At 44.2% G+C, this 27,730-nt stretch overlaps 1 protein-coding gene across 3 annotated transcripts; it reads right to left on the bottom strand.

Moving 5' to 3' along the window:
• Positions 1-223: 223 nt before the first annotated feature.
• On the bottom strand, positions 224-24,493 carry maml1 (mastermind-like transcriptional coactivator 1). 3 transcript variants are annotated; one of them, XM_084042021.1, is made up of 6 exons: positions 24,063-24,493; positions 22,720-23,053; positions 12,597-14,060; positions 6,524-6,772; positions 5,187-5,319; positions 224-3,490 (listed from the first exon to the last, which is right to left on the bottom strand). In XM_084042021.1, the coding sequence occupies exons 2-6, from the start codon at positions 23,044-23,046 to the stop codon at positions 2,391-2,393; spliced, it is 3,273 nt and encodes a 1,090-aa protein (XP_083898147.1). In that variant the 5' UTR covers positions 23,047-23,053; positions 24,063-24,493; the 3' UTR covers positions 224-2,390. The 3 variants fall into 3 exon arrangements, with proteins under 3 accessions (XP_083898147.1, XP_083898145.1, XP_083898146.1); XM_084042019.1 differs by having other exon boundaries at positions 22,720-24,493; XM_084042020.1 differs by having other exon boundaries at positions 6,524-6,769; positions 22,720-24,493.
• Between the last annotated feature and the right edge of the window lie 3,237 nt (positions 24,494-27,730).

Below are 27,730 nucleotides of genomic sequence, written 5' to 3'. Positions count from 1 at the left end.
CAGCCTCAGTAGTCAAGCAGTGAAATTACGGTATTTTACGATGCCTAGGGATTGCATTGACAGCTGCAGTACATCGTTCACGGACCTTGCGTCTCAATTGTGGGCGTGAAATTTGTGTCTATAGAGAGCCCGGTCCGTACTTAAATAATTCAAATTCATCCCCTTCCTCATACCACACTTTCCAAAAATGACTTGACGCACTCCAGACAAATGGAGACAAAAACAGTTTCTACGGAACTATATTTACATAATACTCTTGTTTTTACAGAGAACCATATCAAAAGTATAAAATACTTACAAAAATCCAAATGCAATATATAAAAATAAGATCTATCTCCTCCACAACATTAGGAAAGGCATACATACAAAAAATATATTTATATAAATTTACACAGATCCCCTATAAGAACACATAAAAAGTCCCCAGTCTTCGAGTTTGGCTGTATGCTCGAAGCTATGGCAACAGAATGGTTATGGCAACAGAATGGCAAAAATGGATTGCAAAACAAAAATATTTAAACCAGCCCCAAACTGTCTTAGCATTAGCAGTTATGCATTATTACAAGTTTGTAAAAATAAATGCATACATTATCGTTTGAACAAATTAAAGTACAGTAGACAATTTCTCTCTTCACCAGAGAATAAATCTGGTTATAATCTTCACCTTTAAATGAGGAAACCTAACAGGAGCAGAGTACTGTGAACTACACATCCTGCATTTTGATATTGGGGCTTGATTACTGCTTGTGGTCTCAGCAATAGCAGTTATGCATTATCAAAAACAAATGCATACATTATTGTTTGAACAAATTAAAGTACAGTAGACAATTTCTCTCTTCAATAGAGAATAATCTGGTCATAATCTTTACCTTTAAACAAGGAAACCTAACAGGAGCAGAGTAGTGCCAGAAGCCGGTTACTGCTACTGCTTACTTTTTCCTGTTTGGAAAAAACAATTAAAGAAACCCATCATGATTTATAAAGGCTTATTATGCCTTGATTGATGATTTTGACTATGGTTTGTACTTAAAAAAAAAATATGCCCAAGATAACACCACCCTGGCTTAACTGCTGGATGGACCCACACAACCCTAACCATTGACAAAAATGAAATAAAATAATAATTTAAAAACTGACATTATGCTGCCAGTGTTTTAAACTGTTTTACAGTGTCTATCATTAACATATGAACAGTAAACAGTGGCCATGTTTGTGGACAAGTTCCCTCTGTGTGTGTGTGTGTGTGTGTGTGTGTGTGTGTGTGTGTGTGTGTGTGTGTGTGTGTGTGTGTGTGTGTGTGTGTGTGTGTGTGTGTGTGTGTGTGTGTGTGTGTGTGGTGTGTCACTGGCTTGTTGAGATGACAGTTTGTTTGGAGAGAGCTTACAATACCTTCATTGTGCTCCTACTGTATCACCACCCATTAGTAAAAGCAGCGGAATGCAGAGCCCTGCCACCTCAGTCAAATAACGCTGCTCAGTTAGTCTTTAACACCAGACAAATCAGGCTGGGGAAGGTAACCATGTTACATTAACACCCCGTCTATAGATGGTCCTGTCTGGGAGGCTCTAGTAGTGTGGGTTACCCCCTTAAATTGCCAGGGGAAATTTTGTAGATTACACTGGGAGAAGGGTTCTTGGTGTCTGCATGCCTTTTCTCTTCCACACCTCTCTCTAGGGCAGGGTATCATCTTCTGACAGTTTTGTTTTCTACTCAATGATTAAGATTGTATACCAGTTCCTGATCACTAAATGTGAAATTTTGCAACACATCGCGTTTTTTTTTTTTTTTTTGATAACTAATAATTAACAGAAATGCCAAAAATCGATGCGTTACTGATAGGGGAGTAGGTTTGTGGTATCCAGCCCTGGGCAGGGTTGCAGAGCAGGAAACAGTGGTTTTGAACTGACACACAGATTCAGTAGTAGTCTTAGTCTAGCTTCTGTCTCATCACACAGGCTTGTATATATACTTCTATATAAAGCTCCAACAGTGACTGGACTGTCTTTGATTGGTGCCAGTGTGTCATCTCACCATGGCCCTCATTATTCCTTCATTGCATTGCAATGGATTGGCAATTGGTTTGGAGTATCTCATTATAAACTTTAATTTACACATTAGATGTTTCTCTAATGTTTCTACGTATGGTCACCTCTCTGTGTTTTATAAACAATATTAACAGAGCTGAAACAGTGTCTGAATCCATGGCTGTTCTGGGCTAAGACAAAGCCTAAATCCAAGTTTTCAATATCACTGCTTTTATAAACCAGTTAAGGAGAGTGGACCATTTCCAACATCTCCAAATCTGAGATGCACCCTTCCATTCACGTGTGCATTCCCAACCCAATAGGGTTTAAACAAAGCAGGTAACAGTTACACTCAGCTGAGATTGTTCAGTGGTGGCTGGCTAGCAGCTCATCCAGATCGTCCATCCAATCCTGACTGCTCTGGCTCTTTAGTAAAGAGTCCAGGTCGCTATCTCCAGGGAAGCTAGCCAGGGCACCAGCCCCTGGTGCCGGGTTGTAGCCGAACGATAACTGCTGCTGCGGCTGCTGCTGATTGGCAGTCCGACTGAGCTGGTAACCTTGGTTACACTGTAGCCCCTGGCGACTGTTGCCCTGTAGCTGTCCAAATGTCCCAAGGTCAGGTAGAACCGCCTGATTCTGAGCAGCCTGCTGCGGCTGGGCCTGTTGCTGCTGGTTAGGCAATGGCTGGCCATGGGACTGTGGATTGGGTGGCGCTCTCTGCTGGGCAGCAGCCATGTTGGCTTGTATCATCTGCTGGTTTATGACACCCATGGGACGGACATTGGGGTTGGAACCGAAGGGTGCACCGCCTGGTGGAAGCTTGGGCATGCGGGTCTGTGGCTGTTGCTGCATGTGGAAGGCATTGGGGTTGGCGAATGCGTTGGGGGGCATGCTTCCATTACTGGAAGGGGGCTGGGCACCGTGGGCCTGCTGAATGCCTTGATGCTGCTGCTGCCAGGCTTGGCTCTGGGGGCTCTGCATGCTACCAGACATAGCGCTAGACATGGAGTTAGGCATGTTAGCTCCTATAGAGTTTGGCATGGAGCCAGGCAGCCGGGCAGCAGCAGCAAGCTGCTGTTGCTTCAAAAGAGCAGCATTGGGTTGGTTTTTGAGGTGCTGCTGTTGCTGAGCCAGTAGGTTCTGTCTGTAGTTGGCACTCATGGGGCCCACCGGCTGCCTCTGCATGCCACCCTGCTGGGAGGGATGCGAGGGGTGGTTTGGGTGAGAGGGGTGCATGTTCATGTTACTGTAGAGGACCTGCTGAACGTCCATACCCCCCCCACCTCCGCAGGGTGGAAGGCTCATATCGGATTGGCTGGCGGCTGGGGGTGGGGCAACACCACTTGCTGGTCCTCCACTCTGGCCCATGTTCATTCCCATCATGCCTTGGTTCTGAGGGAACATACGCTGGGCTCCAGGGGCGGAGCCTCCCATGGAGCTGACGTTAACCATTGCTTGAGGAGAGCCTGGGAAATTAAAGAGAAGATAAGGTAAGTTGATATGCTACAAGACCATAACATTACATATTGACATTAAATACCAGTGTAGAGATGGTTAGAAAACAGCCTATTTTCTTCTAACATGAACCATCCAAAATAGGAAAATTAAACTGAACTATATTTCTCTCCAAAAGGGGTGACAAGCCAAGTCTAAAATGCTCTGTGCTCAAGACAGGATTGGTCTTACATAAAATAAAAGACAACTTTCCTATGGTACAGAAAGAGAGGCCTCATGCACCAATTAGCAGGTGCACTGAAACCAGAGGCGCCCTTTGGACATTAGCACTAGTTTGCCATTCAAATTAGTGGTAAGCTAAATTTACACAGTGGTGTAGCAACGCTATATTTATTCAGACCAACAATGAAACGCTTGTCCTGAGCATCACAACAGCATGAATAACAGATCTACAAGTTCACGACTTGTAGATCTGCTATTTCCACTATTTAGTTTAATATTTGTTATTAAAACCATTACAAAGTTATTAAATAACGTGTATGTGCCATGTATGCATACATTTGTTTAATATTTAGACCTGAGGCCAATTCTAAAAATGCCTTCTAAATCCTGACTCTCATATACATACATATACATATCTAGCAACAGCTAATGTTACACAAAGGTGTTCCCGGATTGAAAGGTATAACAACGTATTGGTGTGCCAGGTCTAAATGGGTTAAGTTATTCATCATATTTGCCCAGTGCAATTTTTGTTTACGAAGCCTAAAAGCCAAACAGAAATGTAATTTGTATTCATGTTACAATGTTCAATACCAAAAACACAATGAAATCGTTAATAGCAATTATTGATATGACAATTAATCATTAAGCAAATGATTGTGACACATCCCTGGTTAAGGTAGAAGACGGTCATGTAGAGTTCACTACTTTTTAAAAGTAGTGAACCGATAAAGTATAGTTTTGGACCGCGACGGAGGGGCGCAGTCTCAAGCAAACTTGAGCCACGAGGCACCACCGAGCGCACTAAAGCGGGTAAGTTGCCGTGCTGAACGTTCCAAGTTATGTACAGATAGGCACAGAATCGAAAAATTATGCCCCCCCCCCCAGGCAATGTCAGTGCCGAGCATTATTTTCCACCACAGAGTACTGCATGACTAGGAGCGAAGCAGTGGGCGTGTTACTACAATCCGGTGGGAAAGTAGGACTCGCCTCTCTGTCACTCTGCCTGTCCTCCAGCAATACAACCAGAAATGTTTAAGGTGTGGCTGAAGGTCAAACAATTTAGAACAGAGCCCGTCTACATATTATGACAGATATATTATGTCTGTGTCTTCAAAAGTAGATCCATCAGACTTCATGCTAAAGAATTGCCAGGTGACGTGAAAGTCGTGAGGAGACAAACACACAGACACGCGCTGGCTTTAACCGTTTTTATAACAAATATCGGAAAATGAATTTCTCTCCGGACATCATATCCAGTAAAAGAAATAGACCAAAGAAAACACAGCAATTTATCCTTATATTATCACCACAAATCACCATCTCTTGGGCCATCTGTGTCATCAACAACTGCCAAGTCCCGGCTATGTCATTCATCATTAATTACTTGTCAACAGTGCAGCATGTTAACAGTTTAATGTCAGCGAAGTTCAGCAAACATGAATTGATATAACCAGTTTCCCTCTGGGGTAAGTGGTTTCTTACCGGTGAACTGGTTGACCTGCTGTTGTTGGAAGGGGTTCTGGTTGGCTGCCTGACCCGCTTGGTCCTGGTATTGTGGAGGCGGTCGGGTCAGATGTCTCTGGAGCTGTTGCTCTTGCTGCTGTCGCTGCTTCTCCTGAACAGACAAGAGATGGTCACACAAAACGGTTTGAGTCTACATTTATTTGCACATAAAAAACTGATTAATTGAAAATGTTAAATGATGAATTGTGCAGATAAAAAATGCCTATAGAGCACGCAGCTTAAAAAAACAAACACAATCAAGATGAAAAGAAAACTGAATTGGAGAACAAACTACATGATATCAAAGGGGGGAGGGCAGTAACAAGCTGAATAAATGACCAGTTAGATAAGCATTGTCCCAGTAGGCAGATAACACAAACAAGATGTACACATGTCATACACACAAAAAAAGTGCTTGCAACATAGACCAAAACAAAAATATACATTTTCTGACTAGCAACACCTGAGAATACAAATATGTGAAAGTTGGTTCTATGCACAAGTGGCTCCCTCTAGTGTCAAACTGAGTAGTGGCAGGGGTGGAACATGCCGAAAAATGAATGAATCAAACCACATGTAAAATAGTGCAGACTCAGGGCACATGCAGGTCCAGACAGGCACATACAACTAGAGTCAAACAATGAAAATCCAGTTAAGATGGATGACCTTGCAGTCAGGAGTGAGTGTTGTAATGTAGACCAGGACCATTTCCATGGCTTAAGTGAGCCTAATGATTTATATACTGTAGGTTAGCCAGTTGTTCTCAAAGTGGGGCCCGGGAAAGCTCAGGGGTCAAGTATCACTATTCAGTTTCACTGCTATCGCCCCAAATACAGTATATAGAGAGTAGAGTATAGAGAGTGTACTAAATCACAAAGAAAGTCATAACTTATGGGGGTCCCTGGTACAAAATAATCCAAAATGCTTGTTACGTGTTTAGTTGTACATTGCAGCTCACTGTTGACTTGAAACAATGAATCTCAAACTGACTGTATTTGTGTTCATTGCTCGCCTGTAAAGCGCTTTTTCATGCACCCATTGTTTAAAAAACTAACAAAAGAGAGAGGACTCGCCAAGAGAGAATGTTAACCAGAGGCAAACCCTCTATACTTACTAAATTTGACCCTAGTTGGTCAGGTCCGCTCTGTACTTGGTCTACTCTTTTTTCCCCTCAACACCAAATTTGCTGAAAATAGCTGATCTACAAGCTCAACATGTTGCATTGCGATGGGAGCTTGTAGATCTGCTATTTACAGCAAATGTTATCCCCAGATGGGATAGGGTACAAGTGAAAAATTATAGAGCGGTTGCAGTACCTGTTCCATCATCTGCTGCTGCCTCTGTCCCATTAGGTACTGCTTCTGCTGTTCCAACAGCATCTGTTGCTGCTGATGTTGCTGTTGTTGATGTTGTTGTTGTTGTTGCTGCTGCTGCTGTTTCAGTGCGGCTGCCATGTAGGCTGCATTGCCGTGGTTACCCGCCATGGTGTTGCCCCCCGGCTGGTTTGCCATGGCGTTGGCTGAGCCTGGCCCGTGTGGTCCGGTAGAGTACGTGCCCTGGTCCTGCTTACAGACAACAGAAAAATAGAAACAAATGAATAAATACATTTATATATTCCTGTTATTCAGTGTTGTTCAGTCATGAGTCATGAAGGAGTGTCAATCTAATTGATAAATTGTGTACATGCAGAGTGATTATTATAATGAACCAGATCGTGTGAGCGAAGCGGAGCAGGGGCGAAGTGCAGAGCGAGCAGATTTTGACTGGAGCGGGTTTTCAAAATGGTCAGAACGCACGTCGGAGCAAGGACCGTCATCCACTCCAAGCCACTCAGGTGCAGCTCCTACCACATGTTTGAGCATGCCCAGTCTCATGGTCATACACACAGTTAAATCCTTAACACTGCAAGAAGAGGAGTGCACAATGCATGTCCCCGTTCTAGTAGATCCCATACTTTGGTCATTCAAATGTCTCTGTAATCCACCAAGTACGATCATTAATTCCTTGTGTTTTTTATATCACCAGTCAATGGAAGGGTATGACTTGATAGGCAAGTGTCGGGTTTTACCTGCCCTACATTCGCTTTGCGAGGAGAGAGAGAGAAAGAGAGAGCTCCAACTGGTTTTGGAAAACCCCAAATGGCAGGAATAGGCATGGCCAAAATGGGGAGTTGCATCATACACATGGTCTCCTAAGTTAGTGCCGTCTGGCGGCAGAGCTCGCGAACGTCCTATGTTTACTGGTGCTAGATCTCGCGAGAGTGTGTTGCTGGAACAAAGAAAGCTTGATAATAAAGTTGATTTTCTCCTGATTTGTCTCTCTGAAAAAAGCATTTTAAGTGTCAAGCTGTTCGGAAAAGTGTGGCGATTGGGTCCAATATTTAGTTGAGTGACCATGGTGCTAAAGAATGGTTCAAAAAGTGTCCATGATCACTCACCCATTTGAATTAGTAGACTCCAACCTAATTCCTAAAAAGTCGACCACCTACATCACTCAGATACGGGAATTAAACCGGAGATGGCATGTCTTTCTTTTTTTTTGTCTTGGCTACGACCTATGGTTGAAGAATTATAGGTCAAAGCGTAAAGCGGCCTGTTATAGGGTCACCATGAGGCCGATTTGAAGCTTTTTGGGTGGAGGTTCTTCCTTGGCCTACTGGGAGTGAGCGTGCAAGGTTTCACAGCAATCTGTCCAGCGGTGCCGGAGATCATCTGCTCAGACACACATACACACATGTGCGGACGGACAGGAGCGAAAACAGTCTCCGGGCTTTGGCTGTACGGCCTGGCGGAGACGATAATCTATTTTCTTCTGCCCTGTCACAAGCACAGTTGGTCAAGAAGTGGATACTAAATTGTTTAATACAATTTGATTAATACAGTTTTTTAAGCATACGATATGTAGTGATCTGATCTGTTTATCTTCAGGGCAGTATAGATCGAAGACTTCAATAGAGATGACACCATTTTGAGGGAGAGATGAAAAAGAAGGCAACACGCATACCTCAAGCTTCATCTCTTCTGTGGTACGGGGAATCAATTCCCCCAAAGATCCAATTTCACAGAAAAAAGTCAAATACCACACACACTTATCACCTCTGCAGTCATTCATTTGCTAAATGGGGTCTAGTAATGGAGTGGCTTTCCATGTGGATATCTGACATCATGTTGATGTCATATTAATGACACCAGGGTGGAATTTCATTTGGCAAGACTAATCAGTGAATAAGCGGGAATTAATTGACAAAAAATGAAAGATAGATATTCACACAAAACAAATGTATTTATGTATGTATATACGGTGTGTGTGCGTGCGTGCGGCCGTGCACGCATATATATATATTCACAATATGTGAAAAATGATTTACTTCTATGTAGAGGTCTCCACGGGCTGACCTAGGATTAGATTATTGCAGTGCAAAATAGGGGGATGAAGTTGAGCTGCCCATGCATGGGATCAAAGGTGCACGGTCATGGATTCCTTCTTCATCAAGGTGAAAACATGCAATTTAATATCATTGTCTCTTAATGTAGGCTGCTACATAGCTGCTATATTCCACAATGAAGTAGACCATATTCTGTAATAAATGCCAAAACCAATCGGATCTCGGAACGAATTTCACAGGTCCATTAGCATTTGGGTCCATCATTTTGGACCAATGAAGAGCTCCTCTTCCTTGGCCTATTGGTAGCGTGCATGCCCCCTGGGAGCTACGGCGTATAAACATACAAGAAATAAGTATGAACCATACTGTAATTAATAAGGCTCCCGAGGAAAAAAAAAGGAAAGCTTGGCCAGCTTGCTAACTTCCTATAGACTGGCTGCTCACGGTAAAAATATATTTACACAAGATACATGCTAAAGCCATGGCAGCTTAGCGAAAAAGACATGCATGGACTTATGGCTACAGCAGAGCTGCTGCTGCTGCTCTCGTTACGACGACTTTCAAAAACCTTTACTCAACACATGCACTATTCACCGCTCGTCTGGAGCACAGCATGCCAGCCGGGGCCTGCTAAAAAAAACGCTCCACCATGGAAAGATCCGGAAAGTTGGCTAGAGTTGACAAGGCTGGCCTGAAGGAGCACTGTGCGGCTGCCATCCACACGCCACAGGACAAGAGTTGAGTCAGGGAGAGGTAGGGAGGGGGGGGGGAGTGCAGAGGAGGACAGTGGGGGGACAGAGAATGACACAGGGGGTGGGGGGGGTGAGCACGAGAAAAAGAGAGTGACAGATAAGGGATGAGAGGATAGAGGACGAGGTAAAGGGAGGAGAGAGAAAGAGTGAAAGGAGGGGAAGAAGGAGGGAGAAAGTAAGGAGAGACTTAGTTTCCCCTCTCGCGCGAGGAAAAAAATCAATGGGTTAAAAGCCAGAGCAGCTATATTTAAATAGAAAACAGGAGGGGGGGGTCTGCACCGAAAATACACTGACCAGGACAGCTGAGAGGTTGAGGGGGGACGTCAGAGGCAGAGGAAGGAGAGGGACAGAAAGGGATGGACAGTGAAAAAGTTAAGAGACAGACAGAGTGAGAGAGAAAAGCAAGAGAGCAAGGGGAGGGAGACAGAGGGAGGACAGGCAGAGAGATATGGGGAAAGAGAAGGAGAGAGAAGAGAGAGGGGAAAGACATGGTTGAATGAAAGGCTGCTTTGTCACTTTCCCCCACACATACAACCCCCAACCCCCCGTGTTAGCCTGCACGCCAACTCCTTAGCAACCAGCTGCTTGACCTAGACACACACACACACACACACACACACACACACACACACACACACACACACACACACACACACAGTGTTCCCTCAAAGCATGGGGCCCGTGCCAGACATGTAGGACGAAAAAAAAAAGCTTTAAAAAGACAGTCAACTGGCACACAAAAACACAAAAGGCCTCCATAAAGCAGCGCCTATCCCCCTCACAGTCACGTAATTCCCCAGAATGTAATAACTAATTGCAAGTTGGGGATCCAGCAAGCCATGTTTTTAAGCCAAACACCATATCTATCTGTTGGTTGATCGAGGGCTGCTTTGGACAATGATAAATGGTTCACATTAGACGAATCAACATGACTTTTAGTCAGAGAACATTTCGGATTCATGGACTTCAGTCTGCTGCTCTTAGAAGGGTGTCTAACTAAGCAGCTAGGAATCTTAAAGGGGTGACTAATTTCAGATCCCCCTCATGACTTGAGGGAAAAAACTATAAAATCCACACCAGAACGCTGCTCCCATCGTGTTTTTAATTTTTTTTTAATCTGTAACGTTTTGAGCCAGGGGGCTAGAAACCGACAGGATGTGCCTTTTTCATCGACTTCACCACTATTCCAACATCTCGTATTGAACCGCGAGGTCCCTTATTTTGGTAGCCAATCACGCTGGAAAAGGAAGTGGAGCACAGTGATGTAAACAAAGAACATGAAAAACAAGTAGCTAATTTCCCCCACTGTTGCCCTCATTTGAATTGGGAGGTGGGAGGGGCATCCCAAAACACTTGGAGCAGACCACACTTTGTTGGGTCTCTGAGAAGATGGGTTTTTTTAACGAGAATTGGACTGTTGACTCACATGAACAAACACAAGAAAATCAAACAGGTCTTTTGTCTCGGTGTAACTGCACTAATGCCTAGTTTATACTTGGTTGGTGTGACCCACCAAAAATAGCAGATCTACAAGCTCACAAAGCGTTGTAGTGCCATACGTTGAGCCCTTGTAGATCAGCTATTTCAGGTGTGAGACACCAGCCCACAACTAAGTGTAACTCAGGCTTAATTTGCTTGGGGTATCACACATTACTGGCACTCATGTTGGGTCACCTGTATTTGCCTGAATATATTAATTATATAAAATAAATATCTGTGCACTGGTAGATCAACAGGCTATTGAGGCTAAGGCATAGAATAAATGTGTGATGTCCTGTTGAGCGTTCAAATTCAAACTAGAAGTCACATGCTGTCCCCTCTCCTTCTCATCTTTCCCGTATCTGTCCACTGTACATGTATATAAGTACATGTGCGATTATAAAAATAAAATCAATCTTTTTAAGAATTAAATGTGTTCTCGCTAACACTAGCCTTTCAATCTTAAAAGTACAAGAAGAAAGCCACTCTTTCGAACTGGATATGCCAGCAGAACGACTATGGCTCATTTTTAACAAGCCCTTATTGTTCACTATTGTAGCACGGTCACCATACTCCATCATACACCAACAGTACACTGGAGGGGCTGTGTTTATGTGTGCATTAGTGTGTGTGTGTGTGTGTGTGTGTGTGTGTGTGTGTGTGTGTGTGTGTGTGTGTGTGTGTGTGTGTGTGTGTGTGTGGACACAAAATGGCCATGGAATGTGCTGCAGGCCTAGTTATGAAAGCCGGGTTGTTTGCTGATGCCAGTGAAACTCCTTGGCTGGTCCTTAAATGTTTCATCCAGTGCCATGTTAGACTGACAGATAGCTGTAGTCCAACCCCTGTTGAAGTATGCTGTTCCTTATATGCCAAGTGACAATTTTAACCTCCACGTTTACATTCACAGCATTAATATTTAGCTGACGGTAAATCAAGACTAAGTGCAACTTAGAATGAGTACATAAACCTAAAGCTCAGTTTATATAGTCCATCGCACAAAGGTGTCCCATCGTATATAAATTAGGCACCGTCATTAGGCCATTGATCACATAGGCAGATACTTTTTCATACTGAAATGGAAGTTGCATATATGACAGTTGCTGGCACACAAGGCGCATTACATCATTGTCATTGCAATACGGGGGGGTCTCAGGTAGGGAGGGAAAGGGAAGATTGGGGGGATGGGGACACGGTTTTCGTGAGTTTTCAAATAGGACGGCGTTTTTTCAATTATTTCATTTAAAAAGTTTCCCACTCATGACGACAGTTTTTTTGGGTCGAATGTCATATTTGGGTGTAGCTGTAGAGGTTCGGGCCACTACGTTGCCCTCACATCTAGAGTTAGACTCTAGACTCACACCTACGTCGCACTGCCAATCCGAGTCAGACATTCAGAATTCTGGGACTGCGTGATAAAAAAAATTTATACCACGATATTTAAGCCAAATATCTAAATAGCTATGAATATGGGTTCACACTTGTTATTTTATATTTTTAAGTGAAGCAACAGTGAGAACAGTACATTATAGTCCAACAGTGCTCTAATTTTACATTCCACATACCAGAAGACACTTACTTTCCCATAACCGGAAAAAGTTCTCTTATTTTCACAGCGTGTGCGTTTGTGGGGGGCAGGGGGGGGGGAGCTTGCGAAGCAGAGGATTTGAAATGTGCCTCAAAGTAAGGCAAAAAATGAAAAGCTATACAAAGAATTCAATGTTACACAAAAACACAGAAGGGGGTTAGAGAGTTATTTAGACATCAGGCTCTTACCTGTGCATGGGGTAAGTGGGGTCTGAAGGGCATGCCGGCCTTCTGCTTCATCTGTTGCTGCTGTCTGAGCAGCGACAGCAGTGCTGCCTTGGGCTGGTTCTGAGCATTGGGGGGCCCGCGGGGCGGTCCAGGACCCGGGGCCCCCGCCTCGAAGTGGGACAGTGGCTTGGTATTGTTGTAGCTTAGCATAGAGGAAGGAGGCTGGCCTCCTGTCGGGGCTGGGTGGCTGAGAGGGGCCCCTGAACCTGGGTGGCCGAGCATATTAGGGTGGCCCCCAGGCCCTGGCATATAACCACCAGCACCAGCCTTGGGTGAGACCTTGTTTGCCTGGCCAGGCATCAGGAGTTGCTTGGGGGCATTGGGGTTGAAGTCCTGTGGAAAGAGGGATGGACTACTCGGCTTCTCCATCCCAAAGTTCCCCCCAAGTGGGCTCTGGGAGGGGTTGACAGTCTGGGGCCAAGATGGCGGATGGGGGTGGGATCCCTGTGGGTGGAACTTGGCTGCTTGTTGCTGCTGCTGCTTTTGGACCTGATGTTGTTTCTGCTGATGCTGGAGCTGATTGTGCATCTGCTGGGCTCTCTGCTGGGCAGCAAGCTGCTGAAGTTGCTGGGCTGGGGACAGGTCTTTGGACACCTGGGGTCCAGAGGGTAGGAGGTGGTTTGGAGGCTGGTGCTGCCTAGAGGGAGGTGCCTGCTGGGGCTGCTGTGGTTGGGGCATAGCTGGGGAGGAGGCACTGGAGTTGGTGGCGGGAGAGTTGGTAGGGATTGCCGGAGGTCCGGACGAGGTGGGTCGGACGTGAGGAGACACAGTGCGGTCCTGTTCAAAGGCAACCGAGGCTGGAGAGTACTCTGCCTTGACACTAACTAGATCTGGTGGCAGGAGCCCCTGGGAGGACTGGCCGGACGACACCTGGCTCCCTCCTCCTGCACCTCCTCCAGAGGCGCCAGCTGGCCCAGCACCCACACCGCTGCCCGGGGGCGGTGCTAGGTCTGGTGGCTCTTTGCGGTCCTCAAAGCCATCATTGAGGATGTCCTGGATGTCCTCGTAGGCCACTGAACGGTTCAGCTCCTCCATCAGCTCTGTCCACTCCTGCTCGTTCAAGTTGAGATCAGGGAACAGGCTGTTGTTGGCTCCTCCTCCTGACGGCAGCATGCAGGGTAGGATGTCATCTGGCTCCTGCTTCATCTCCTTCAGCCTGAACTCCTGCTCTGCACTGCATATGTCCCCAGAGTCTCCACCCCGACCATGGTTCCCGTTGGACACCATTGTGTCCCTAATACCACCACCGCTGCAAATGCCATGCTTGGTGTCCATGGGGGAGTGTGGCGGGAGGCCACCGTTTGCTGTGCCATTGTCCAGACAGGTCTTTTTGGAGGGAGGGTAGCTGTCGCTGAAGCCATTGACCTGGTCTCTGCCCAGCGGGGAACTTGCACTCTCCAACTTCCTTTTTACAGTTTCCTGGAGCTGGAAGGACAAGACAAGCCAGTCATTAGAAATTGTTTTTTTTATTTTGCTCACCAGCATGTTTTTCTCAAAGGTAAATGAAAATAATGTAGAAAAACATAGATGAAATGAAATACATACACATCTTTAAATTGGGGTAAAAAAATACCATAACAGACTACAGCTATAATAAAAGAAAACAGAAAGGCCACTCCTCATCTCAGATGGGCAAGCTATTATACATTGAGCATGCAATATTCATTCTCAGCCGTTTGTTGGCAGAGGGAAAGCTGTGAGCTTCAACTGTCAAATATGTTTTATCTATTGATTAATTGGGCACAGAAACCTGAGAGGGCAACTCGTAGCCTGACATGCTGTGCCTTGTCATCACAGTGTTGGACACATGCCCATGGCTTTACAGGTATGTTAAGGTCATCAGAGGAGGGGGAGATAGCACGGTGGCCTTGTGGATATAGACCGGAACTGGAAAATATATATAATGGTCCCTGCAACACACACACTTCTGTCCATGACTGACACACGCATTTGTCATGACTGAAGTGTCCCTAGCTGGTCACTTTTGTGATTTGCTGTAAGAGATAAGAGCAGAAGCTAAAATGTCTAAATAACAGCAAGAGATACTTTCACACAGAGTCCCAGGATACGAACACCTTTAGGGCATTTGCACTGCTGCCTAAAACAGCCATTTGTCTGGGGCAGGGTTACACAGACAAAGAGCTTCCTGAGACAAGTCATCAGATCTGGACGAGATCCTCCGGCTAGATCCCAGACTCCAGGTGGGGGCACATATTAGAATCTTGTGATGTCAGCAGATCATCTCAGCCGGAGCTGGTGCCTACTGCCTACCAACTCTTAACAGCTAACCATCGGACACCTTTTATCAGATCAGCTCTGATCACAAACTATAGCATCCAGAATACATCACATCCCATAGAGAGCTAAATCTTAAAATCTAGCTAATCGGGGTGACCCAAGAACCCAACCACTGCTCTCTTTTGACTGGATAGGACTGAAGCAAAACTTCTAATGAGCTCAAGTTGTTTGGCTTCAGTTCATGTCGGATATAATTCTCAGAGAGGGATCCTAACTGCCCTCACTTCCCCCAACTTTTATTCCTCTGGGTAGGAAGGCTTTTCAGGCTGAACTCCTGCTCCATACGTCCCCAGACTCTTCGCTCAGATGCGCTGAGGCGATCCATGCGTGGACCGTTTGATTGTGCTTGCCTGGTATGCGCGTATCTTCACAGAACAATGACACCACCGTACACACGCACTGAGCGCAGGTTGTTTGATCTGGGTTCTCTCTCACATTAGTGCTTCTTGCTGGTGCTAATGCTAGCTTAGAGACGAGAGGTCTCTGTACTTTCAGCTAGCTCAGATCAAGAGAAGAAATAGAGAAAGAAACAAAGAGAGATGAACACAGAGGAAAGAAAGAGAGCAGCAACCATGCCATCTCTCTCTACTGGGTCCCTGTGTCTAACCTCTGCTCTCCTCCTCGGGAAAAGAAAACTCTGTTGACTCACTCCACAACCTGAAAAACTGGTCTGAATCCTCCAACCACCCCCCCTCCCCCCGCCTCCAACCACCAGTGCTACTCCTGACTACCACAGACTCTGGGCCACATGAATCTAATTACCATGTGTATAGTTCGAAGGGGGAGCGGTGGAGCACCCCACAACAAAAGACCAAGCACCAGGGCCGTGGATGGGGAGGGGGAGCAGGGAGCGTGCCGAATTCCTTCCCGAGCCCCAAAGGAGGAGAGACAAAAAAAAAAAGAAAAAGTCAGCTCCTCTTTGAAGCTGCTTTAATGTCGGACGGCTTCGCACAGCCTTGGGAGGATGAACGTACATCCCCAAGAGCCCCAGCAGGCCACTGCAGAGTGTACCGATTGTATGGCATGGGACCGGTTGGGTGAGGGTTAATGCTCTAGCCAACAAGGCAGCAAAGACAAGGAGGTGGGCTCTGCACTACCAACATCCTAGGACTGATAATGCCTTGGTGGCTTATTCCCAAATGTTTCAACTTTCAACCTGTCGTTATAAGAAAGGGAGGAAACACAAACTAAAGGCCTGAACAGATCAAGGTTGTCAGGCAATCGGGCCATCAAGAAGAATCTGTACCCTATAACAAGGGAAGGGAGAGCATTTCACTCTCATTTTCCCTTAAAATAGATACTGTATACATGTTTTCTCGACACTCCCCCATTGCGCCTGTGTGCTGCTATTGAACTTTGGTTCCCTCATGGACCTACCTGTGGACTAGAACAGTAAGGCAACCTTTTGTGGACTATGTGGTTGAACTTGACACTCTGCACCTTAATCTCATGTACAACGCACCGATACTCTTCTTGCACTAATGTCAATGTCATTAACAGTATATACCAGCTGCTATGATCATGCACCTTATTTCTGTACATGTACATAATGTTTGGATGGATATGCTATGTGTAATTATAACTTGTCTTTTTTTTATTCCCTTTCCCCTGCCTCCTCTTCTTTCATTTCTTTCCCTGTCTGGAAACTATCAAAACGATGTAACTCGCACAAAAACTAATTTCACCCACTGCTTTACACCTGTAAACCTGTGATGTGACAATAAAGACGATTCTGATTATATTTTCTGCGGGCGACCTTGTCGTTAGATGTACTATTATTAAGCATTATTTGTAAGGAAACGGTTCGCATGTCAGATGGCAAGACGATGCACATTTGCAACCACCTCAAAAGAAAAAGTCAACCCCTGACTTTTTATTTCATCAGTAGTGTGAACTGGGGGCCTTGTTATGTTAACACTGAGGAATAAAACAAGGAGCAGTCAATGCTCACATAAACAATAAGGCCATTTTCACCATCTGTCACAATGTCACAAGAGGGTGAGACTTCATTTGGCAATAAACTTATTTTGAGGTTTTGGGTTCTGTCATCACTGCACTTGGCCTACTGAGAAGTATTTTCTATAGCACAGTTTGGCATTGACCAGGGATTTCTGTTATCAGGGTTTCAGTTTTTTTCCTTCTTATCACATCAATATACAAAGTACCACCAGTCTAGTCTAACTAACCTAACAAATGGGCTACAGCACTGAATCTGATACAATCATTACATAATCGCCTGATCGTAATTCTATGAGCTGACCGCAATGCGCAATCATTTAGCAGATTTCCATTCCAGCAGTGATCGTTATTAACACACAAGCATCAATCCAATTTGTGTCCTGTTGGCTTATAACTGTGAGAGTGGATCAGGTGTCCTTATTCCTTATAGGCCAGATTCCTATAGTACAGATTTTGTCAAACAGGGTTTTGATGTTCCATACCGTTTGCCTTTAACTGCCTTCCAAAATCTGTGTATTTTGTGCCTTCCAAAATAGACCCTACAGGTCTAGGTCTATTTTGAATTCTTAAAGAGTTCAAATGCACTTTTTTTGTGCTGAACAATTTTGATTTATTTTCTGTTCAACAGTCCTCTGCACACGTTCCGTGAGTTCACACTGCTCCTAGTAGTTTCTTTCTACCTCTCCGCCGCTCATTCACTGCAGGTGATGTCGCAGCCTCACTTTCACACAGCCACTGTTACGCTTAGAGCCGCCCAACAGCTCTCATCCCCACACCAACCCGACATCCTATACTCACAGGAAAGAGTGCAATAGGGCTGAACGATCATTATCATATTGTTATCTAGATATGAACATGTAAGATATTAACATTGCAAAAGGGAATGTTACCAACGGTATAATTTACATTCTCCCCCCGCTCGCTCGCCCCGCATGTACAGCTAAGCCAGACAATCAAACATCCCCTCACACTCTAAGTGCGTTTAGTTGCTTGTTTCTAGTTCAGCTCATTAAAGCCCCCTTTCCCTGCACGTCAAACAGAAAAAAGTTAAACACCATTCAACTTTGGCGCAGGGGTGTGCATGAGACACCATCACCGCGCTCAACTGGTCATCTTGGCTATAGCGGAAACAGATATGAACAAACTGATGAAGGGCTTGACTCTTATTTTATGCTTTTTTTGTTGTTGCTGTATGTTTTTAAGATCTCATTGTGTCTATTATGCATTTAAAGTAATAATTCACTGTCAAAATGTTTAAAATAACACAAATAAATAAATGTGTGTGTGTCTGTATTCAATTTGCTACTCTTTGTGTGTTGATCAAAGTAAAAATGTATATAATGATTCCATGCAATCCTGGGAAAACTACATTTTTAGTCCCAGTCTAAACATTGTCTGATCCCAGAATTCAATAGTCATGAGCAGTTTGTGGCCCCTAGTGGCAGAGGGGAGGATGCATGTAGGTTTTTATTCCCGCACAACCATATCACATTCACTGGTGGTCAGTCAGTGTACTTAGAACCAAGTACACTGACAGACTAGGCGCCATATTACTCCCACTGATAAAGGCATGAAGGTGAGGTTCTTAAATGGCATTGCCTGTTTCTCTTCCTCAAAGAAAATAGAATTTAAAAGAAGAACAATGCTCACCTCAAGTGAAACATTGCATTAAACCTAGAAATCCATCAATCCGAAGCAAAAATAATTTAATCGATGGTTTAGAGTCTTAGATGTGGGTCTGCAACTAATATTGTTTGCTGATTTTTTTTTATATACAGCCCATTGTCAGGGAGAGGGAGAAAGAGAGCTAGACTCAGCTTGGTGGTGTCCGATAAGGGTAACCAGTGATGAGTCAGCTGTGTGGGCAGCCAGTCTCCAGGGGGTGGAGGTTTCTGCTAATACTCCTGAGTCATCCCACAGGGCTACAGTCATATTGTCCTGGCGCAACAGTGCCCAAACAGTGTGGGATGTGTGAACAGTTCTATAAGCCAACTGGATTCTATAGCTTATAGCAGGGTTCCTGAAAACGTTTGAGCTAGTTAAGTCTGGTCCTGACTGAGACTCAAGCTCAATTAAAGTCCCCAAGACATGGCCAGAAATCATCATATTTGACATTTCATATCTTCCTGTTTCCTGTAAAAAATAGCAAGCTAGGGAGGGACATGTCAGGTATATCAATTGGCATTTACAGTATTCAACGGGACGAGGTTATGATGAGTGACAGCCTGTCAAGCGGTGTCAATGTTTGTATCTGCTGTAGAGGTGAAGAAAGAAGTAGCACATTTTGAAAACAAAAATGTAAACTAGCAGCTGAACATGTGGTATTTAGTAAATATTGAGCAACTACCCATTTATCAGCTAAAATAAAAAGGATGTTTACAAACAAGCTGCGAGAGACCCGCAACGGGTTGTCTATTTCTCCTCCGCTGCTTGCGTCAGCTCTCGTCAGCAGAGCAGACAGCTGCCTGACAGAGGAGGAATAGCATGAGTCTGTGACCCGGTCCCTGCTACAACACTAGGGATAGATTGTTTATGCATGTTGTTTAGTTGTCTGTCTGTCAACTTTGTCTGTCTGTCTACAACTGCTAGGTTAAAACTTTAATATTCGGTACATTCATACAACAGTTTGTATCTGTCCATTTGAAGTGGTGTTGTGTGTGTGTGAGTCCACGTACAGCGAGAGCCAACTGTCCGCTGTGTCAAGCTCTTTGCCTGGCCAGAAAACAGCTGTCTGACTTGCTCAGCACGGAGCTGCAAAATGACACTAGCTATTTTTATAATCTTAATGTATAAGCATAAACAAAATGCTTCACAAGAACAATGTTAGCAGTATATTTTATATACAGCTAAAGAGTAAACCATGAAGTAAAGGTCTCCTGGTTTCGGCACGGATGGCAGGCCGGGAAAGAATGCTTTCTATCTGGTGGATGGAGAAATAGAGAAGAGGGGGGGGCTGATGTTTCCACAGATATAGTTTATATAAATGGGGGCGGGACATAATACTCAACACAATATTCAACAAAAATGCAACATTGGACCCCGAATTAAGTGTACGCCCCCTTGTGCAAGATGCGTCATCATCATATTCCCCCCCCCCCCCCCCCCCCTTCCTTAGGGGAAAAAAAGAGAAATACAATGACAGCTACCTAAAAACGATGTCATACTACTAACCATTAGTGAAACAGACCCGAGTTGGCTCTGTACTCTGTCTGCTTGTTTCCTTCCACACCAAATATCTTCACCAGATCTAAAAAGCCTGAAGATCGGCTATTTTTGGCGAATGGAGTAAAACATATGTTCTATAATGTCAGATGGTGATAGACCTGTGAGCCACTTTGGGACTCAAGAGTTTATGAAATGCTAGTCTACACACAGAAGATGACTCGAACAGAAATTCTGATCTGTCCAAATTTCACCTGGTGGCCAGGTGAACCCAAATGGAACAGTCAGCTTTCTAATGTTTATTATATAATGGCTCTAAACTATAGTAGCATAAAAAAGAACTCAGTCACTGTTGATTACTCTGCACTTTTCTGTAGCTCCCTCTGAGAGAACACAGCAAGGCTATGAGGAGCATGATCAGCCAAGGCATAGCAGCATGAGAGGAAATTGCCCGTTAACACTCAATATGGGTTTAATTAACACTCTAAATGATGGAATCTGGGTGACCTAGAGCAGGCTGCATTAGAGATGCCTGGACGTAGTGGGATTTTGACCAGTTTTACTTACTATAACACATTATCATCATTTGAACAACACAAAAGATGGAAAGCACAAACTCAACCACATGAACCACATGAGATTTTGGGGATCTCATTTGAAACAAGCCATTGCGACTTTTATGAGATATCCATTTTAGCTGACCTTGTATTGTAAACTGTACTTCCATGTGGTTTTTCCCTGCAAATCTTCTAAATAAAGTATTCAATCAAAAAATAAAATAGTCTTAGTGTCCCTATTCTGGGGGGGGGGGGGGGCGATATACAATAGACAATATAATAGACGATATACAAGCTCGCAGATAATGGTCAAACTACTTCTCTAGACTAGTGAGTGATGCCCATGGGTATAACAGCAGAAGGAGCTCATCTGACCTTGTTCCTCCAAAATGTCGAATGACCTACTCAAAACTAACCTAAAAGAATGGCGGACCTTAAAATACAATTGAGCATTGTTTAACTCCTTGAACACCTTAAAAGTAGAATCGTCTACCCCGCGCCCACAGTGCCCCACCCCTCCGTTCTCTGTAAACATACCTTATGATGCTACAGAGTTTTATTCCAATATGTATTGCATTTGTATTGCATGTATTACTGATGAATTGAGTACAATGGAAACAAGTATTTTTGTGTTGTCATTGTAGTATAACAAACGTTTTAATTAAGTATTCAATCAATCAATCACGATGCAACGCATTGTGCCACATTGATAGATCAGCTATTTTCTGCAAAGACATTTAGTGAAAACAGGAGGAAACTAAGAAGGTCCCAGGTTCGATTCCTGGCAATGGCAATGTGTTGAAATGACCCTGAGCAAGAAGACACTTTACCCCCCCCCCCCTCCCCAAACTACCCTCTCTCTAGACTACTACCATCTCTAGTATATAAATCTTCATAAATCGCTAATTGAAGATTCTAAGTCTTCTAAGTCCATTGCTAAAAGAAGGTGAGTAACAGTGGAGATATTAGCACTGACTCCAATCAACATCTTCCATAACGCTGGGTCAACACGTGACCGTGACTGGCCCCACTGACTAATACATCTGACTGTAAAAAGGTGCTAACAACACTGAAGACTTATATGGTAAAGTTGTTGACCTGATACAAGTGACAAGTCACACATGAATAAGAAATAGAATCTCACCCTGCCTCCACTTTTCCCATCACAAAATGACATGCTGATAACAGCTCAGGAATACAAGACAGAAATACAGTATTTAAGTGATTTTATTGCACTTCATGTCAGACATTGTGCTGAACAAATGTCAAGTCAAATTCTATGTCAACGTCTAGAGAGAGCCATGTGTTTTGATTTTGAAATGGTAAGGTGGAGCTAAGCAGCAGGGCAACACCACACACTTCCTCTGTAAACTATAGCTAACATAGTAAAGGACAACAACAAGATCATGTGACAGCGACCAGCCAGCATGGCCACAACTTTCCTTCTTCAAATCATCGCAGCTGCACACTTCTTTGAATACTGTGGTTTCACTGTCTTACACCGGCCGGAGCATAGACTAATCTGAACATGCTCCCTCATTCTGCTCATTGAAGAGAGACCACATCAATGGCACACATTTAGATGAAATCCCCCTTGAGCTGTCACGCTCAGTGATGTCTGTAGTGCTGTAGTATGTACACAGTGAAATTCTTACTGTTGATTTAACCATTTGTAACTCTGGAAGTCTACACTTGTAACCCCCTGTTCTTTTTTATTTCTCTTTCTTGAAAACGATGGAGCTCGAACAAAAACGAATTTCCTCCACTTCTTTACACCTGTAAACCTGTGATGTGACAATAAAGCTGATTCTGATACCAAATGGACCTGGTTACCATTTCATTTATAGACTCTCAAGAGCTTAATGTTAAAGTGTATGATGACCTACTGTTGGTTTTACACAGTGGTTCTAAAAGTGGGGTCCAGGGGCTCTCAGGGATCCTTGAGGGGGGTTCTAAATTGACCCTTGCTAGTCTGCAACTCTGACAGTGTACAAATGGACACTGACGGGTCCATTTGTACACTGTCAGAGTTAAGGGGGGGTCCTTCAAATGGAAAAGTTTTAGAACCACCCTCCTAGTCCAGCTGTGGTCGCTCAAAGGTCACTTACCGCGATCAGCGTGCTGTTCCTGCTCTGCTCCCCGGGCGCTCCTCCACCGTCTCCTAGGTCCGTGTTGCTGCCCCCGGTCCCCCCGGGGCCTCCTCCTCTCTGCACGCCGGTCTGGTCGCCGCCACCGCCGCCACCACCACCGCCGCTCGGCTGCGGCTGCCGGTGCTTGTTGGACCGCTTGGCTTTGGTCTGCAAGCAGCGCTGGTGCAGTGCGAAGGTCTGCTGTCGCTCCAGGTCGAGCCGCTCCAGCGCCGTGTTGTCGTAGCGCTTCTCGCAGCTGCTGTGGTGCCTCCGGAACAGTTCGATTCGCCGGCGGAGCCTCTCCATCACCGCGCTGTGTCGCGGTACAACAAAATCCGCCATCATCAATCAATTCTTTTTTTTTCTTTCGTTTTTTCTTTTTCTTTTTAGGTCAATCCGGACTCAGGTTTCGTCCAGAAAAACGCTGAATTTGCTTCTATTCAAGTAAAGGGCGTGTATACACCCCCCCTCCTGCCCCTTTACAAAGAATCCACTACTGGCTCCATAGAGTCAACCTTTGTCTTGCTAATGGCCTTTTAGTCACAGGAGCAGAAGATTTTTTTAAACGGAAAGGGTTGTTTTCTCCAGCAATTTCACTCAGCCTCACGTTAGTCAATTAGAAATCAATTTATCGTTAGTGAACTGCATTTGCCCCCCATTCTCTGCGTAACATTTCACCATCATCCGTTATCAAACTAAAGGCAGAAACATTGTTATTATGTCTTGTTCTGCAAGTAACACAAATTAAATAAAACAAAGCCCAACAACAACAAAACAGACATCAGTCCTGTTTTGAATGCAAACAAGGCAACACTTGCCAGGGGACGTTGTAGCAGATCTACAGCTACATGTCCATCAATGAACGGTTGGGTTTAAACTCTCACATTCCTACACTCAACAAATCAAAGTTGAAGAGCCAAGCGTCGAAACCCCCTACAACTTACAGAGAAGTTTTGTCGTTTTCCCCCTTTAGTTTCCCTGCAAAGCGAACCTCCCTCCAGTCGTCACAGGCAAACACATCGTGCCGATACATATCATGTAAATATATTAGATCACATCGCTTACTTGTTCCAAAAAGTTTATTTTGCTAACGCATTAGCATGGATTAGCTTGCCTGTGCGCTAGCCGGAGAGAGCTAGAGCTTTGGCTCCTCTTGCCTTCTTCTCCTCCTCACAAAACTTGACAAGTGTAAAAAATAAAACTACAAAACCCTCCGTTAAACAAACAATTTCAACCTACGGCCACATTACAAGACGCGACAAAGCTACTAGGCTCTACTGGGTTCGCCTAAAAGACAATCATTACGTTGCGAGTTCACTTACTTTACAATCAGATGTTTCTCTCTTACTGCATCTGTCTAGCAAACAGCTGATCCTCCTCCTCGGCGGAGCTAGCTGCCTTTGGCTAAGCTAGCCGCTAGGCTAACCCTGTGCTAACAGGTACACTGCTGCACTCAAGCTACGGATGTAGCGCGCTAGCTGGGGCTAGCTAGCTAGCTTGACAGCGTTTAAACAAAGCATGATGATGCTCACACACACTTTGACCAAATTATAGTTCTCGTCAAGAGTTCTCTGTGTGAAACAAGGCCGACCGATCGAGGTGTCCGAGTGGGAGGCGTCGGGGGTTTTCTTTTGTTTGTTAAAAATCAAACCCCAGTCCGAGACAAACAAGCCGAGGCACAACTCTGTCCCCTTTCTCTGCTGTTTCTATTGTTTTCCAGTGGACAAGCAGGTCTTCATCGCCATTTTGGAGTTTTTTTCTCCTCATCACCAATAGGAATGAAAGATGCTAAGGATGGCACGGTGACGTCATGAACAATCGGAAGTGTGTGTTTCCTGGGGGCGTTTTATACAGTAGTGGAAAAAGTATTCACATTCTTTACTTAAGTAAAAGTATTAATACTGCCATGTAGAAATACTCTGTTACAAGTCCCGCAATCAAAATGTACTTGAGTAAAAGTACAACATTATTGGTATCAAAATGTACTTACAGTAGGCTACCAAAAGTAGAACGTACTCATTATGCAGAATGTCCCATTTCACGAGTTTTCAAACGTGTAAAATGTATAAAACTCATTTGAAAATAGGTCTACAAGCTCACAATGCCTCGCATCGCGACGCATTGTAGATTTTCAAATGGCTGAAATGTATTGTTGAAGTGGGTAATGAATTGATTGATTGATGTACTTTATTTAGTAAGACATGAGAACAGTACATGGCAGTACATAACAGTACATGGAAGTACAAATTCGCAATACAAGGTCTACTAAACTGGATAGCTCAGTTAAGCACGTAGCTTGTTTAAGATGAGATCCCCATGCACACAAATCATGTTGACATATAAGAGACAGACAGATATACACACTACTATACAGAATGTCATACAATCAGTTTACAGGTTACTGGTATGAAGTATGAAGGGTGAAAAATATGTACAAAAAAGAAAGAGAGGGGGGGGGGGTAGGTTAGGTTAGGACATGGGGTAGGTTAGGACTTGGACAGGGGCCATTTTTGAATTGCAGCCTCCTGAAGGTGTATCTTTAGGGCATTTTTGAAAGTAAGTAGGGTTTTACACTCCTTTACTCCTTTTGGTAGGGCATTCCACATTTTAGATGAATAGCATGAGAAAGAGTTCATTCCCTTTGTTGTGCCAAATCTGGGTTGAACATGGTTTGTGGAGCTGCCTCTGGTGTTATGATCATGGACTTGATTAACATTTTGGAAGTATTTTGACAAATACAGGGGGATCCCAATGTTGTGGTGTATCTTAAAGACCAGGCCCATAGCAAGTTGCTGTACTCTGTCCTCAACCCTAAGCCATCCAAGCCTAGCAAAATGGGCATGGGTTAGATGGGCTTTGTAATTGAGGCCAAGAAGTAGCCTTACAAGTTTGTTTTGGGATGTTTGGAGCCTTGTTTTTAGGGCCTTGGAGGTGTTGTGATACCACGAAGTGCATGCATAATCATAATGACCTTGTATGAGGGCCCCTACAAGAATCTTCAGAGTATTCTTACTGACTTTACGAACAAGCCTCCACATCCTCCGTGTTATTTTGTGGACCTTTTTGATCGTCTTTTCAGCGTTTTTGTCACCTGAGAGGTTTGCCTCCAAGATGGAACCCAGGTAGGTAATTTCCTCCTTTCTTGTGATAACATTTTCACCCACTTTGATCGTGAAACTCTCAGCCTTTCTAAGGTTAGGGTTGGACCCAAAGAGGATGGATTCAGTTTTACCCAGGTGTAATGAGAGTTTGTTGTCGGAGAGCCAGATGCAGATCTTGTTGAGTTCAGTGCTGAGAGTTTTCTCAACCTGCAGCCTGTCCCTGTCCGAGACCAGCAGAGCCGAGTCATCTGCGAACAGGAACAGTTTGCAGTCGCAAGCTGAGGACATATCATTCACATATATCAGGAACAGTAGTGGTCCTAGTATGCTTCCTTGAGGAACACCACAAGTCACTGGGAGGGGAGGGGACTGGGTGCCGTTTACTTCCACCACTTGCTCCCTCCCTTCCAGGTAGGATCTCATCCAGTTCACCGACGTGTCATCAAAGCCTATTGCTTTGAGCTTATTGATCATAATTGGGTGATTAACGGTGTCAAAAGCCTTCTGGAGGTCCAGCATGACCATGCCGCAATATTTGCCCTTGTCGACATCTTGTTTGATAGAGTCGTTCAAATAGAGAAGGCATGTGTCAGTGGAGTGGTTTGTTCTGAAACCAGATTGGAATTCGTAAATTAGATTTTTTTCGGCAAGGTACTTATCAACCTGTTCATAGACTATTTTTTCCATGACTTTCGAGATGGAGCTAAGAATAGAAATAGGGCGGTAGTTGCCAGGGTCTAATTGGTTTCCTTTTTTGTACAGAGGGGTCACTCTTGCTTTTTTGAAGTCGTTAGGGACCCGTCCCTGTATGATGGAGAGGTTTATTATGTGGGTAATGATTGGGGCAATGGAGGCGGCTGAGTCTTTTAGAAATTTAGCGGGGATGTTGTCGGGACCTGTGGCTCTGTGTTGTTGGAGTGCACTCAATTTTTTAAACACCTCATCTGTTGACACAGGGGAGAGTTTAAAATCATCTTTGCGTACACCCTGTTTATCGTAAAATGAATCAACATACTCTCCACCATGACTCCCAGAGTGAGGGGGTAGTTTTTCAACTAACTCTGAGGCCACGGTCGTGAAGAATATGTTGAGGATTTTACTCACTTCCCGTTTGGATGAAATGAGAGTGTCATTCACCTTGAGGTTTATGTTTGTAAACCTGGTTTTCAATTTCTTGCTGCAGCCTAGTAGGTTGTTGAATAGCTTCCAGAGCTAAAGAATGTTTTGGAATAATAATTAAAATCTACAATGTAACTAAAGTTAGCAAATAATGGTAGTGGAGTAAAAGTACAATATTTTCTTCTGGGATGTTAGTAAAAAGTACTGAAAATTGGAAATACTCCAGTAAAGTAAAGATACCTCAAAATTGTACTCAAGTACAGGCTTACTTGAGTAAATGTAGGCCTACTACAGTTCCTTTAACACCACTGGTTTTAAATTTCGTTGTTTTATATTTCGTTGCACGAAATTAATATTTACCCATTTGTTCCGTTTTTCGTCAAGCGAAATGGTGGTGCAATGAAGTTTATAAAAACAACGTAGCGACGCGGTTTTGCGTTTCACATTATTCAAGTGCCCTGGTGCCTGAGTCTAGTTGTGACGTCACTTAAGAATCCTTGGAGTCTTTATTAGCGTCATGGCACTGTCCCCCACCTCATTAACCACTTAAATCCCAAATGGGTAACCGGAGTCCCTCAGGGCTCAATACTAGTGTATTTTCCTGTTTTCTGTTATTGTGGGGAAAGCTTTCGCTGAAAATTGCATATCGACAAGCTCACAACGAGCTGGGGTTTTAAGTGGTTAAAGAATACAACATAAATAAAGCAGGTGTGTGACAAAATATACCACACTTACACTCGTTTTGAATAAACTATAACATACACATTTGT

Source organism: Gymnoscopelus microlampas (genome assembly GCF_963454915.1).
Source record: "Gymnoscopelus microlampas genome assembly, chromosome: 18".
Classification (NCBI taxonomy): domain Eukaryota; kingdom Metazoa; phylum Chordata; class Actinopteri; order Myctophiformes; family Myctophidae; genus Gymnoscopelus; species Gymnoscopelus microlampas.
This window is presented reverse-complemented; position numbering and strand designations above follow the sequence as displayed.

What these genes read in the sequence shown, in the direction of transcription:
- maml1 (XM_084042019.1), bottom strand. Translation starts at nt 23,085, where the DNA reads ATGATGGCGGATTTTGTTGTACCGCGACACAGCGCGGTGATGGAGAGG. An exon ending in GGAACAGCACGCTGATCGCG is followed by an intron (nt 14,061 to 22,719) that starts GTAAGTGACCTT and finishes TTGTCCTTCCAG; the next exon opens with CTCCAGGAAACTGTAAAAAG. An exon ending in CCCACTTACCCCATGCACAG is followed by an intron (nt 6,773 to 12,596) that starts GTAAGAGCCTGA and finishes GTTGTCTGTAAG; the next exon opens with CAGGACCAGGGCACGTACTC.